A 16,258-nucleotide genomic window follows, 5' to 3' on the forward strand; every position below is an offset into this window, starting at 1 on the left:
TCTCTTGAGATTCAGTTCATGGACAGATGTCCTAACATTTTCCTTTAGAATTTGCTGGTATATGGTAATTCAGAATTCATTGTTCCATTAATGATGGCAAGCTGTCCTGGCCCAGATGCAGCAAAACAGGCCCAAACCATGATACTACCTCCACCATGTTTCATAGGGATAAGGTTCTTATGCTGGAATTCAGTGCTTTCCTTTCTCCAAAAATAATGCTTCTCATTTAAACCAAAAAGTTCTATTTTGGTCTCATCTGTCCACAAAATGTTTTTCCAATAGCCTTCTGGCTTGTCCACGTGATCTTTAGCAAACTGCAGACGAGCAGCAATGTTCTTTTTGGAGAGCAGTGGCTTTCTCCTTGCAACCCTGCCATGCACACCATTGTTGTTCAGTGTTCTCCTGATGGTGGACTCATGAGCATTAATATTAGCCAATATGAGAGAGGCCTTCAGTTGCTTAGAAGTTACCCTGGGCTCCTGTGTGACCTTGTTGACTATTACACGCCTTGCTCCTGGAGTGATCTTTGTTGATCGACCACTCCTGGGGAGGGTAACAATGGTCTTGAATTTCCTCCATTTGTACACAATCTGTCTGACTGTGGATTGGTGGAGTCCAAACTCTTTAGAGATGGTTTTGTAACCTTTTCCAGCCTCATGAGCATCAACAATGCTTTTTCTGAGGTCCTAAGAAATCTCGTTTGTTCGTGCTATGATACACTTCCACAAACATGTGTTGTGAAGATCAGACTTTGATAGATCCCTGTTCTTTAAATAAGACAGGGTGCCCATTCACACCTGATTGTCATCCCATTGATTGAGAACACCTGACTCGAATTTCACCTTCAAGTTAACTGCGAATCCTTGAGGTTCACATACTTTTGCCACTCACAGATATGTAATATTGGATCATTTTCCTCAATAAATAAATGACCAAGTATAATATTTTTGTTTCATTTGTTTAACTGGGTTCTCTTTATCTACATTTAGGACTTGTGTGAAAATCTGATGATGTTTTAGGTCATATTTATGCAGAAATATAGAAAATTCTAAAGGGTTCACAAACTTTCAAGCACCACTGTAAGTTTCTGGTTGGTATTGAGCCACCATGTTTGGCTGATTGTTTTGTCTGTAACCACTTATCCCATGTGGGGTTACAGGGGGCAAGCTGGAGCCTATCCCAGCTGACCACGAGCAAGAGTCAGGGTACACCCTAGACAAGTTGCCAGCTCAACGCAGGGCTGACACACAAACAACCATTCACACTCAGTTTAGAGCCACCAATTAGCCTAACCTACATATCTTTGGACTGTGGGAGGAAACCCACACAGACACAGGAAGAACACGCAAACTCCACACAAAAAGACCCTCCTCAGCTGCTGGGTTTGAACCCAGAACCTGCTTGCTGTGAGGCAACAGTGCTAACCACTACACCTCCTTGCCGCCAGCTGATTGTTTACCAAATGTAAAGTTCAAGTTCAAGCACTTTATTGTTATTGTTAAGGCACAACAAAATTTCTTTTGTACTGGTCCCAAAGGTGCAAAAATTAAGGTGCAAAATATTAAGGAAAAAAAAGTACCTGAGAGCTAAGAAAGGTGATAAGTCAATAAATATAATATATACAAAATGAACATAAATACACTTAACAGAAACAATATGGAAATCAAGCAAAATGTACAGGTTGTGGATTGAATAAAAAAAAAATATTGCACATGTCATATCTCAGACTGTAGAGATATCAGAGTTCAGTAAGTTTATTGCAGTTGGAAGGAAATGGTATTTAAGTCTGTTGGTACGTGTGCGTATAGATCTGAAGCGCCTTCCTGATGGGAGGAGCTTAAACAAGTGATGTGCGGGGTGAGTGACATCCTTTATAATGTTTTTGGCCCTTCTGACACAGCGAGTGTTGTGTAGCAGATCCAGAGATGGCAACTCAGTGCCAACGATGTCCTGTGCTGTTTTCACAACACGCTATAGGGCTTTTCTGACAGCTTTGGTGCAGCTGCTGTACCAGGTGGTCATACAGTTTGTTAATATGCTTTCTCTGGTACACCTATAGAAATTGACCAGCAGCTTCTGGGGGAGGTTGACTCTCCTTAAACTCCTCAGAAAGTAGAGTCATTGCTGTGCTTTGCCTATTACCACTGAGGTGTTATCAGTCCAGGAGAGGTCCTCCGTGATGGTCACTCCCAGAAACTTGAAGCTGGAGACTCTGGAGGTGTACTGTAAGTAAGTATGTGCACAGATCTACATTTCTGGGCATTCTTTAACTAATTAATTAATATTAACCATCTAACCCTCAAAACTCTAGAAATAGATCTCAACTCCTGAGAGCCGCTTACTCAGGATCATCCAGCATAGCAAGCAAAGCTCAACAGTGGTGCACGTACAGCAGAGATGAAATACATCACCGAGGCCCAGAAGAACCGAGCTGCGTGGAGGGCTCAAACTATTGCCACTCCCACGACAGCACCTACCCACGCGTGCCTGACATGTGGGTGTACCTTCGAAGCCCGGATTGGACTCATTGGTCACCTCCAGACCCACAACTACCACCCACCAAACTGAAATCATGGTCATCTTTGACCCCGAAGGACGAACCTCATCATCAAATTAAAATTACGAATCAAATTCAGAATCCAAATGAAGAAAACCAGTAAAATCAGTATCTACTGCAGATACTAAAGGCTATATTCTTTTGTTTGGAGCTTTCTGCACTTGTGACCCACCTGCTGCTACTGTGGTCCAACATAGTTACCCTACAGTTCTGGCCCAAGAGTCACCCTTGATTCAATGGATAATCTCACCTGAATACTGTACCTAAGAACTGCTGCTATAATCATAAAGACTGTCCTGTGCCTGTCCCAGGACTCTTATTTACAGTATACTCATTTCACATGCATTTTTATTTTACTTGTTCTACTGTATACTGAAATGTAATGTAGGTTACAATATGGAATGTAAATCTACAGTGGTGCTTAAAAGTTTGTGAACCCTTTAGAATTTTCTATATTTCTGCATCAATATGACCTAAAACATCATCAGATTTTCACACAAGTCCTAAAAGTAGATAAAGAGAACCCAGTTAAACAAATGAGACAAAAATATTATACTTGGTCATTTACTTATTGAGGAAAATGATCCAATATTACATATCTGTGAGTGGCAAAAGTATGTGAACCTCTAGGATTAGCGGTTAATTTGAAGGTGAAATTAGAGTCAGGTGTTTTCAATCAATGGGATGATATTAGGTGTGAGTGGGCACCCTGTTTTATTTAAAGAACAGGGATCTATCAAAGTCTGATCTTCACAACACATGTTTGTGGAAGTGTATCATGGCACAAACAAAGGAGATTTCTGAGGACCTCAGAAAAAGCGTTGTTGATGCTCATCAGGCTGCAAAAGGTTACAAAACCATCTCTAAAGAGTTTGGACTCCACCAATCCACAGTCAGACAGATTGTGTATAAATGGGAGGAAATTCAAGACCATTGTTAATTCTAAGCAACTGAAGGCCTCTCTCGCATTGGCTAATGTTAATGTTCATGAGTCCACCATCAGGAAAACACTGAACAACAAAGGTTTGCATGGCAGGATTGCAAGGAGAAAGCCACTGCTCTCCAAAAAGAACATTGCTGCTTGTCAGCAGTTTGCTAAAGATCACATGGACAAGCCAGAAGGCTATTGGAAAAACATTTTGTGGACAGATGAGACCAAAATAGAACTTTTTGGATTAAATGAGAAGCGTTATGTTTGGAGAAAGGAAAACACTGCATTCCAGCACAAGAACCTTATCCCATTTGTGAAACATGGTGGTGGTAGTATCATGGTTGGGCCTGTTTTGCTGCATCTGGGCCAGGACAGCTTGCCATCATTAATGGAACAATGAATTCTGAATTATACCAGCAAATTATAAAGGAAAATGTCAGGACATCTGTCCATGAACTGAATCTCAAGAGAAGGTGGGTCATGCAGCAAGACAACAACCCTAAGCACACAAGTCGTTCTACCAAAGAATGGTTAAAACAAATGGAACTTTTGGAATGAATGGGCTAAAATTCCTCCAAGCCGGTGTGCAAGACTGATCAACAGTTACCAGAAATGTTTAGTTGCAGTTATTGCTGTACAAGGGGGTCACACCAGATACTGAAGCAAAGGTTCACATACTTTTGCCACTCACAGATATGTAATATTGGATCATTTTCCTCAATAAATAAATGACCAAGTACAATATTTTTGTCTCATTTGTTTAACTGGGTTCTCTTCATCTACTTTTAAGACTTGTGTGAAAATCTGATGATGTTTTAGGTCATATTTATGCAGAAATATAGATACTTCTAAAGGGTTCACAAACGTTTAAGCACCAGCATACCTCTGGATTTCTATAAAGCTGCATTGTCTGATTGTGATGTCTAGGTGCTACACACACAAAACTGAATATTAAATTGAATATACAGTACCAGTCAAGAGCTTGGACACACCTACTCCTTCATAGGTTTTTCTGTATTTTGACTGTTTTCTACATTGTAGAACAATACTGAAGACATCAAAACTATGAAATAACATATAGAACTTATAAGGAAATATGTGGTAAACAAAAAAGTGTTTATATATATATATATATATATATATATATATATATATATATATACACACACACACACACACACACACACACACACACAGTTTGCCTTGATGACGCTTTGCACGCTCAAGCACAGTGAAATTCATCCTCTGCATTTCACTCACCTGAAGCAGTGAACAAACACAAGTGAGCAATGAGCACACACATATACCCAGAGCAGTAGGCAGCTATGCTACAGTGCCCAGGGACCAGTTGGGAGTCAGGTGCCTTGCTCAAGGGCACTTCAGCCTAAGGCCACCCCATGTTAACCTAACCGCAAATCTTTGGACTGTGGGGGAAACCAGAGCACCCGGAGGAAACCTACACAGACACGGGGAGAACATGCAAACTCCACATAGAAAGGCCCCCGTTGGCCACTGGGCGCAAACACAGAACCTTCTTGCGTTATCTTAACCAGCTTCATGAGGTAGTCACCTGGAATGCTTTTCAATTCACAGGTGTGACTTGTCAAAAGTTAATTAGTGCAATTTATTGTCTTCTTAATGTGTTTGAGATTAAACAGTAAACAGTAAATAATAAAAATACAGTAAATATCCCTATTCCACAACTGTAGTAATCCATATTATGTCAAGAACCACTCAGCTATGTAAAGAGAAACGACATCCATCGTTTCTTTAAGACATAAAGTGTCTTTTAATTAATAAAAATAAAGAAAAACTAATGAATTAGTAAACATGTCCAAACTTTTGACTGGCACTCTAGAGTATTAGCTACCATTTTGTTCAAGATATGAGCAATTTATTATATTTCATTAAAAAACCTAAACCAGATCACCTGTTTCTTGCTGTAATCTCGCAGTGCTGTGTCAAAGCCTTCCACCAGACGTTGAAAAGCAAGGCCTACATCAGTAGACCACCAGATCTGAGAAGCAGTGAGAGCGACCTGAGCCGGGTGCTCCAGAACCCACTGCTCCCACAGTCGCTCCTCATACTGAACTACAGCCTCAGCTATGTGCCTCCTCACTGTTTCTCTCATTACCTCTTCAAGGTTAGTCAGCCACAGCTCGACCTGCCAAAGCACATTACAAGAGTACCTGAAATCATTGAAGCATTGAAACATGACTACTTCATATTGTCATGGTGAAACAGGACTTACCGGACCCACAAAGTCACACTGTGAATGGAAAGGTACATATTCTTTCTCTCTGCTGAACATCCCTATAGCTACCATGTCCTTCATCCTGTGCTCGTCCTGACAGAACTGCAGGTCAGCAATACTGTCAAACAGCTTAGCTAGATGATGGGTGACCTGAGCAAAATAATATAGCGCACTGACTCATTTTGAACAGATCAAGAGAAACTGCTAATAGCACAACATGTATTACAAGAGCGAAAGTAGACAAAGAAAGGATATAATGATGCATACATAATGATGGAATTACAGACGTACTAGTACTTCTAATTATAATCAATGCACAATGAGAGCAAGACAATACACTCTGACCCTGATATGGTTGAATGCCTGAAACTAAATGTTCGCAGGTATGTGGGAGGATCTGCTCAGGAGGAGTTCTGACCAGGGTCAGAGTCAAACCAAGTGTAAAAATGTCTTTCTTTGATCATAATCATATTCTGACGAGAAATAATGTTCTTCTAATTATTAGTGTGATGAACAAAATTTTTAATCAAAACAGATAAAGGGCACGTGAAGAAAGGGAGAACTTTTTGTACTTTTTTTTGTATTGAATTATAGTCGACATAATTGAATCAAAGCTACAGGCAGAAATAAATGTAAAACAGGGCCATTCTACTCAACATTAAAGCTGTCATATGGTAAATCACCATTACGTGTCCATGAAACCCACATTTCAATAACAGAAGAAGTATTCTGAATGATGTCCTGGATGCATCATTATAATAACTGTGTGCTATGTTTATTCTTCTACAAGAACAGTACCTCTTTGGGCTGGTTGCCTTTGGAAAGAATATCCAGTAAGTCACCAGAAGAGATGAAGTAGAAGCGTGGAAAAGCTATTCTCTTTTTTTCAAGGTATTTGGCTAGTGCTTTCTCACACACAGCAAGTCTGGGGGGGAAAAACAACAACTCATTGTCAGATGTCTTATTACCATACTGTGTTTTGAAATTTTGAAAGCTATCTATACAATGTATATTTGATAGGCACACCTTATTTGCAAATCTTCAAGTATCTCCAAAAGATGGGGTTTGTTGGTGGCAGCGATCACATTCTTTGTTTCAGCACTTTTAAACATTAAGTCCTATGCACATATTAAATGGGGTGAATACTTTGCAATCACGTGCTAAAGACTGACATGTTCATTATGCACATATTTTAGAAGACAAATTAGACTAAAAGAAAAGAGCAGTTTTAGATCATTACATGGATGGGAGGAAATTACAGTGTCTTGCAAAAGTATTCATCCTCCTTGGTGTTTGTCCTGTTTTGTCTCATTACAAGCTGGAATTAAAATGGATTTTTGGGTTGTTAGCACCATTTGATTTACACAACATGCCTACAACTTTAAAGGGCTGATGACATGAACATGACTCTATGCAATTTCTTAAATAAACTATACAGCATGGCAAACATGTTAGATTTCTGTTATAATTACGTGAAAAGAAGCTGTTGTTACGCAAATATCCAACTTTTAATTGCACAGCGCAAGAAAACTGGGTCCGTGGCTCGCGGCCATGTTGTGACGTCAGCGGAAGAACACGCTGCGGTTCACTGGCTGTTCTACTCTGGTTCTACTCAATGGAAATGGCGCATGAAAACACCGGTGAACTCTCTAGTGCTAGCTCTTCCTCTTCTGGGAGTCTAGAATTGTGTTGATCTCTTTCGAATAGAATCTATGATAGCCTACCCTCTTTACCCTTTGCCTCTCGTTGATAGGCGGCAGTTACATGAAAGCCGCAAGCTTTCACAAGCAAATACATGACTGATATCACGCCGACTTTATGATTACATTTATGATTATCATGTAGAATCTATAGCTCTACGTACCTTTATCTTATGCCGTTTCACAACACATGTTCTGACAGGAGGACTGTCTTTGGATCTGGCATAGCTACTAGTAGACCCCTCCGGAATACTGGCAGTGTTGCCAGATTGGGAGGATTCCCGCCCAGTTGAGCGGTTTCAAGTGCATTTTGGTGGGTTTTGAACATATTTTGGGCTGCAAAACTTCAGCAGTATCTGGCAACAGATACTACTGACGTTTTCCAGCCCAAAATATGTTCAAAACCCACCAAAATGCACTTGAAACCGCTCAACTGGGCGGGAAACCTCCCAATCTGGCAACACTGTGTAGGCACTGCTGATGGTAGTAACACACGTTTGTGCTGAACTGAACACCCAAGAGATTCTTTTAAGCTGGGAAGGGTGTCAAAACAATCCAAATCGAAGTGTTCAGAGCACAGGACAGATGTTGGTGAGGGCTCCCACTTGTCACGAGTGCGCCTGACTTGCTTCACCCACTTCACATGCAGCTCGGGATCTCTGGGAAACTTGAATAAACTTACCCCATCCTTGTAGGTTTTGGAGCAAAAGCCGGCAACACAACGCGAAGGCATAATAACTAATATATATATATATATATATATATATATATATATATATATATATAAAATAATGTATAATAATAATACTAATAATGACAAACTGAACACCTGTCGCATCAACAACAAACTGGTAAGTTAGGAGGAAGGTTCTTTCGCTGATGTTATATAGCTCCTCCTCCTATTTCGTCTCCTGGGTGCTGCAGCCCTGTCAAATTTGCCCAAATAGCCGCGTTTTTTATCATAACTTGTAAAATAGGCGCCTTCGTGAATTAATATATGGATCATCGGGAATTACTTTTTATGTTATAAAACATCGCCAAAGATGTCAAAAACGTGTCATCAGCACTTTAAAGGTGAAAATTGTTGTTTTATTGTGACACAAACAATAATTAAGATGAAAAAACAGAAATCTAGAGTGTGCATAGGTATTCAGCCCCTTTCGTATGAAACCCCTAAATAAGAGCTGGTCCAACCAGTTCACTCCATAAGTCACATAATTAGTTGATTAAGAGACACATGTGTGCAATCAAAGTGTCACATGATCTGTCACATGATGTCTGTATAAATCAGCCTGTTCTGGAAGGACCCTGACTCTGCAATACTACTAAGCAAGCAACATGAAAACCAAGGAGCACTCCAAACAGGCCAGAGACAAAGTTGTGGAGAAGTATAGATCAGGGTTGGGTTATAAAAAATATCCCAAACTTTGAATATCCCACGGAGCACCATTAAATCCATTATAGCAAAATGGAAAGAATATGGCAACACTACGAACCTGACAAGAGAAGGTCGTCCACCAAAACTCACAGACCGGGCAAGGAGGGCATTAATCAGAAATGCAACAAAGACACCAAAGATCACACTGAAGGAGCTGCAAAGATCCACAGCGGAGATGGGAGTATCTGTCTATAGGGCCAGTTTAAACTATACACTCAACAGAGTGGGGCTTTATGGAAGAGTGGCCAGAAAAAAGCCATTGCTTAAGAAAACATGTTTGGAGTTTGCACAACAGCATGTGGCAGACTCCCCAAACACATGGAAGAAGATTATCTTGTCGAATGAGACTAAAATTGATCTTGTTAGCCATCATAGGAAACGCCATATGTGGTGCAAACCCAACACCCTGAGAACACCATTCCTACAGTGAAGCATGGTGGTGGCAGCATCATGCTGTGGGGATGTTTTTCATCTGCAGGGATAGGAATGCTGGTCAGGATTGAAGGAAAGATGGATGGCACTAAATACAGGGCAATTCTGGAGGAAAACCTGTTTGAGTCGACCAGAGGTTTGAGACTGGGACAAAATTTCACGTTCTAGCAGGACAATGACCCTAAACATACTGCTAAAGCTATACTGGAGTGGTTTAAAGGGAAATTTAAATGTTTTGGAATGGCCTAGTCAAAGCCCAGACTTCAATTCAGTTGAAAATCTGTGGTATAACTTGAAGATTGTTGTACACCAACGCAACCCATCTAACTTGAAGGAGTTGGAGCAGTTTTGCCTTGAGGAATGGGCAAAAATCCCAGTGGCTAGATGTGCTAAGCTAATAGAGACATACCCCAAGAGATTTGCAGCTATAATTGCAGCAAAAGGTGGCTCTATAAAGTATTGACTTTGGGGGGGGGGGGGGTGAATACCTATGCACACTACAGATTTATGTTTTTTCAGCTTAATTATTGTCTGTGTCACAATAAAACAACAATTTTCACCTTTAAAGTGGTAGGCATGTTGTGTAAATCAATTGGTGCTAACCCTCCAAAAATCCATTTTAATTCCATCTTGTAATGTGACAAAACAGGACAAACACCAAGGGGGATGAATACTTTTGCAAGACACTGTACTTGAGTAACTGCACTTTGTTACTGAAATTGAATATTTAATACTTAAATTTTCAAGAATTTTTTTTACTCCTTACATTTTTATTTATTCTTTTCTTTGCTCATCCAGCCATTTTAATTTTAAACCATGCAATCAAGTCAATCAAGAATTGTGCCATTTCATCATCTGCAGTCACCTTCGGATGCTACACAATATAGTGTGTGCTACAGCTGTCAGTGTGGTTTTGAAGATATATAAGCCACCAGACTGCAATGTGGAAACGGATGATGAGCACACCTGGCCCTACCTCAGTAAAAGGAAGAAAGATTCATATTAAATTAGGTGTCTCCTTTCACATCTCCCTATAAGACATGAATTCTAGCTCATCTTAAACAAACAAACATTTTAAGGTAAATGTTGCTAATCTGCCAATATTTTGGGGGGTTTTATGCATATGTAACCATACACACACACACACACACGCACACACATATGCATATATATACGTGTGTGTGTGTGTGTGTGTGTGTGTGTGTGTGTGTGTGTAATCAGACACATACACTGATTCATCTTATGCTGATTATATATTTATTCAAAGCCAAGTATGTTGATTTTCAGTAAAGTGTAAATGAAGTTGATTCTATTAAAAATAATAAGAAACTGAGATGAGATGATTTAGGAATTATCATAATTAAAGTAAACAAGTAAAATACTGTAAAGTATTTGCCTGTAGTGAAAGATTGTTTTCTGCTAAATCTCAGGCCTATTTAGAATGGGTATTAGTCTAACTTCTGCATCTGTATTTTTTATCATATGTTGTAATGAGCTAGCCAAGACCATGTTAAATCCATCCATTCATCCATCCATTATCCATAACTGCTTATCCTGTGCAGAGTTGGGGGCAAGCTGGAGCCTATCCCAGCTGACTATGGGCAAGAGACACACAACCATTCACACTCACATTCACACCTACGGTCAATTTACAGCCACCAATAGAGATCTTGCAGTCACGTGACCGGAAAGTACACAACCGCCATCTTGTCGGTCAAAAACACCGCTGAATACTGCTGCACTCGTGTACAGAATGGATCAATTTCAACCGACGGACTACACGGCTCATTTTTCTAATGAACAGATAACTAGATATATGTCTAAAATAAACGATCTACAGATTTGTGACCCTTATGGCTTACCGGACGGAGTTTTCACGACCAGATTTTGAACTGTCAGCGGAATACCCGGACGTGTATAATTACCTCATTAACTTTCCCTCGCTGTCCAGTGGTGAAGCACTGTGTGCTTATAAATCTCTGGACAGTTATCTCTACAGAAATTCAGGATTTGTCAGCGACTCAGATGTGGCATCTTGTAAACAAGAATCCTCATTGGATGGGTAAGTCACTTAAGTATTGAGTATAGCACTGACCAGCCGATTATAGAATAGAATAAGGTAATTCCAGCTGTAATTCCAAATCGTCCGTCTTGTTTACATGGATCTAGCGTTGGAGAGGTAGAGGCTTGGCAGTGGAGATTTGAGTGGCTGTTTTCTGAGCTTAGTCAACAGGCCGGCTCTGCAGCCTCGCTTTTGCTTTCGCTCCCGGCACCGCCTCCTTCACTTTGCTTCCGATAACAATCCACGGAGACCCCGCTGGTCTCGCTATCTCGTCCGGAATGTTTTTTTTTTTCTCGTCCGGAATGTTGTGCATGCGATGGAAATCGCTACAAACCGTCATTTTCTGCTGGAAACCAATGTCCAGTAAGTCCATACGGTTGTAGTGGATATTGAAGTCCGGTACAGACGAACAACACGCAAAAATACACACAAAAAACATAAAAAACGTGCACAGGTAGGGAGAGCTTGTAGCCGCAGCCGTTGTAGTAGAATTGTATATAGTAGGGTTTTCCAGAAGAAAAGGTAGAAGTAAAAGCAGAAGTAGAACCAGAAGTAGAAATATGGCGTTTGACCGACAAGATGGCGTCTGTCACAATCTGGATCGGCTGTGACGTCACATGCAAGTGCTCCATTAGCCTAACCTGCATGTCTTTGGACTGTGGGGGAAACCGGAGCACCCAGAGGAAACCCACACAGACATGGGGAGAACATGCAAACTCCACATAGAAAGACCCCTGTCGGCCACTGGGCTCAAACCCAGAACCTTCTTGCTGTGAGGCGACAGTGCTAACCACTACACCACCGTACCACCCATGTTGAATCAAGCAATTGTTCATTCTGAATCATGCGATTCATGCGCCGGAGTGTTTTGCACACTAATGTAATAAATTTTATCAAGTCATTCTAAATAATGTATTATTCTTATATTGTGCTTGTTTGTACCTGCGGCCTGTATCAAACTTTAAGCTGATTTGACTCCAGTCATTTTGAATCATGTATTGTACACTCTGAATACTGTATTGTTCACGTTGACCATTCATACTGGAAAATTTGGCTCGGTTGATTCAGAATATGAGAAGCGTGACATATAGTGCCCAGTGGAAAATGTTGAAGAGGTATGACATGACATGTAAACCAATGCATATGCTGTGTTATTTTGAAACTATGAAATGAGAACTTTGTGATTTTGAGTCAGATCATTCTGCAGACTGACTTGGCTTTTATTGATTGATTTAAGAAAAGTCTAAACTTTTCTGCAAACTCTTTGAATTATTCTTGTTTGGGAGAGTTTAACATGGGAGCCATGTTAATTAGCTATAGTTTACAAAGTTAGCATGTTGTTTCTTTGCTAATGTCAGGTTAGACTAGTATGGACTCCAGTAGCTAATTTAGGCTAGGCAGCAAGTTGAATTTTAGCTAATGGTAAATATTGGTTATTTACATGACTTTTTTAAATTTCTCCGTGAATATTGCTCCCGGATATATCCGTGAGGCAGAATCTCAGACGTGGCAGAAGTCTATATTCGTAGATCATACTTTGCCAATTCAACCTCCTTCAGTACAGACAGATCAAAACCTTTCAAATATTTCGGATTAATTCTTTAGAAAACTGTGTAGTATTTGTCATGTATATGACAAACACACATAAAAAACATGACATTTACTTAATTTCATCAGTTAAAACATTTTTAATACATGAATATGTTTAAAAGTAGCAATAGTTTACCTTCACTTGAATCTATTTTTGGCTGGACACATCCACTTTTAACTGACTAACATTTTGACACATTATGTACTCTTTCATTTAAGTATAATTTCTCTGTACTTTTCCGTCCCTGTTTACATGGCATCTCAGCGTGTACTTTTGGAAGTTAGAATTGCTCTCTGCAACTCATTCATCTATAGAACGCATCTGTGTAAAATGCAGAACCCATGAATTCACCTTAAAGTCAGTGTCAATAGCATAGAATCGCTGTGTCTCCTCAGGCAGCTGGTGATGAATGTCGTCTGAGCCCATAAAGATGCTCTCCAGGTAAGCCCATGTTCTCTGCACCTCCAACCAGATGAGCAACACTGTGTCAGCCTGTGTGAGCTGGCCCTGCAGAACCAGGACCTGTCTGTGGAAGAACTCCACCTGCTTAGTCTGCAACATGGCCTGCAACTGTACCTGAGATGGACCAAGATGACACAAACACTAAGCAGGATGATGCACAGTGCTCTACAGATAGAACTGATACTGAATATTATTCTATCCACATTCACTGGATATGAGCAATCGCACGCTCTGATTGGCTACTCTACTACTAGGATATCAGCTCATATTGCTGGGTTTCAGTCATGTGACTTTTCTTAGCGGTTTTACCGGAAGTGAAATACTGTAGCTGGTGTTCTAAACGGCTGCTGTAGTGAAAACAACTAGCAATAACTTATCAGAGTACGCTTGTAATCTAGAAGCCACTGCTCGCTTTAGATATATTCAGGAGATTGCTATGTGCAATGGAATAGATCCCTACAGTCTGGGAAAGAAGGATTTGCCATACAATCTCGAAAACTACCCTTCAGTCGAGTTCCACGACATCTCGAACTATCTGGTGTTGCAGACATCCTTCTACATCGCAAAACAGGTGGAAGAGTATGGAGGCTTACAACTTTTTTGTACGTGGCTGGGTAAAGGACCTCGGTATCAAGTCGCTGCCGAATGAATCCTGTCTTGTTTTTGCCCATGTAAGTATGGTTTTTTAAGCTTTTCGTTCACATCTTTACAATGAAGAGCTGCAAGTTGAAGTGTAACTAGACAACAGTTCGCTTGATTCTCACTTGTGTTGGCTCCTATCTCTCAGGCAAATCATTCACAAAGATAATCAGAAACCCCTTTAAAGACCTGGATCTTAATTAAACAAGATGGAGAAGTGATCATGGCGCATTGTAACTGTATGGCTGGGTAAGAATTTTGTTGCAACCTTCATGCATATGGACTTTGTGAGGGGTAAACAAAGAAACAGCTGGGGACTTTAGCGCTTTGTGACTACAAAAAGTACTGTAAAATAATGACACATAGCAAGAAAAGTACTTGGAAAACACTAAGGACATAGCTGAGGGGGATATACAAACCTTTCACGAAGTAATCACTGCAAACTCGAGCATGCTTCGACTTGGCTCCCTTCGATTTCAGCGAGAGGTTCAAAAGCCACCTTTCTCGACGTCTTTTTGTAAAATCCTGTGTTCGTTCACCCTTTTTTATTAGTTCACGGGGAACCCTGAAGAAACTTTTCAGTTTCACGGTTTGATCGATTTGAACAAGCTAAAACAACGCAAGCGTAAGGCATTTTTCATGTGAGCAATGCACCTTCTCTGTACAAACGCTTTGTCAACTGAGCTTTGGTAGACCACCAGCTAAAGTTTTGAATAACTAATGAGGCGGATGTGACGTCACGTGAAACCCAGCAATACCAAGAGTAGAGAAAAACAAAATGGTGGCACGTGTTGCTGAACCAATTGAGGATGAAATAAAAACTATCCTCGAAAACAAAACCCCAAAAAGTGTTATCAAGTATTTAAAAGTAGCAGAAATAGCTAAAAGAATAGCAGATTTTTTTTCCCAATATCACCCGTTCCACACTCCAGCCCAGTCAATGGCAGTAATGCACCTTTATGTTGGTTTGCCAACCGCCAAAAAAAAAAACCCTAAAGAAGAAGAAAAAGAAAACCCCTAAAAAAAGCATAAAAGTATTTGATGGTAAGAGTGTATCTTTTTTATTTTTCAAGAATTATTATTATAGCATTTTTCACAAATTGCTCTTGTCATTTCGCCGGTTTGTTTACATTCTAAGCAGAAATGATTTTGTCGGATGTTTTGTATAAAGTTTTTATTTATCGAATTCACAAAAAATAAAAATAAAAATGCTCTGTTTCTCAAAATCCAGTGAATGTGGATAGAATAAAACAGTTATTCCACTCAATCTCGTCATACACTGTCAGTAATCCCGGTGTGAAGGAGCAGACTACAAACACTCAGGACTACAACTCCCATGACACACAGCGCCCTCTGTCCCTAGCCTATTGAACTACAGCTGTCACGCATTTCCTTAATCACTGCTTCCGCTATTTAAGCTGCTCATTCACACCACTCCAGTGTGAAGTATTGTCCTGCCATTTCAGTACATAACAAGCCTTGTAGCTTTTCTGACTGGCTCTAGCGGTTCCTGACCTTTTGCTATTTCATCTCCATTTTTGCTCTTTGTCTTTTCCACATCATGTTGTTCACTGATCACCTGATCCTTGCTAGTTTACCGACACTGATTTCAGTCACACATTTTGGCTTTATTGACAGTCTGCTGATCTGCTTTCTCCGCACATACATCAGTAAGTGCCTGCACTCTCACAGGATACTTCACCACAGTGGATGTCACGGAGGATCCTAAACAGACTGCTCTAAACGCGCAGGGGCATTTGCTAGGAGAACATCAACAGATGCTTGCCGACCTCAACACTCGGATGACGCAGCTCACATCTGTGATATCGCAGGCCCTCCTAGCATGCTCCGAGCCTCCTCCTAGCCCAGCATTTCAACTCCCCATTCCACAGAAGTTTGCTGGAGACATCATCGCATGTAAGGGTTTTTTACTGCAATGTTCTATGTATTTTCCACCATGCCGCATTTATTGGAGGAGCACAAGATCACAAAATTTATCTTTTCTCTTGGGCAAAGCACTTCACTGGGTCACCGCAGTTTGGAATAAGGGGCACGAGCAAACCAAGTCCTATGAACAATTCCTCACCATGTTTAAAAGGGTGTTTGATCATGAACCAGAAGGGATAGAGGTTGGAGAGAGTCTTCTCACCAGTTCCCAAGGTTCCAGAAGTGTTGCTGAATATGCCTTGGAA

General features: G+C 40.4%; 1 protein-coding gene across 1 annotated transcript in view; it reads right to left on the reverse strand.

The window, feature by feature from the left end:
* si:dkey-233k19.3 (dynein axonemal heavy chain 11) overlaps positions 1-16,258 on the reverse strand; it is a 171,278-nt gene that overhangs the window by 109,416 nt on the left and 45,604 nt on the right. The window contains exons 26-30 of the mRNA XM_060920812.1: positions 13,317-13,541; positions 6,769-6,860; positions 6,541-6,667; positions 5,740-5,892; positions 5,419-5,652 (exon numbers count right to left, since the gene is read on the reverse strand). Coding sequence (XP_060776795.1) covers positions 5,419-5,652; positions 5,740-5,892; positions 6,541-6,667; positions 6,769-6,860; positions 13,317-13,541 — 831 coding nt within the window. The remainder of the gene's footprint in view (positions 1-5,418; positions 5,653-5,739; positions 5,893-6,540; positions 6,668-6,768; positions 6,861-13,316; positions 13,542-16,258) is intronic.

Source organism: Neoarius graeffei, chromosome 5 (assembly GCF_027579695.1).
Source record: "Neoarius graeffei isolate fNeoGra1 chromosome 5, fNeoGra1.pri, whole genome shotgun sequence".
NCBI lineage: Eukaryota > Metazoa > Chordata > Actinopteri > Siluriformes > Ariidae > Neoarius > Neoarius graeffei.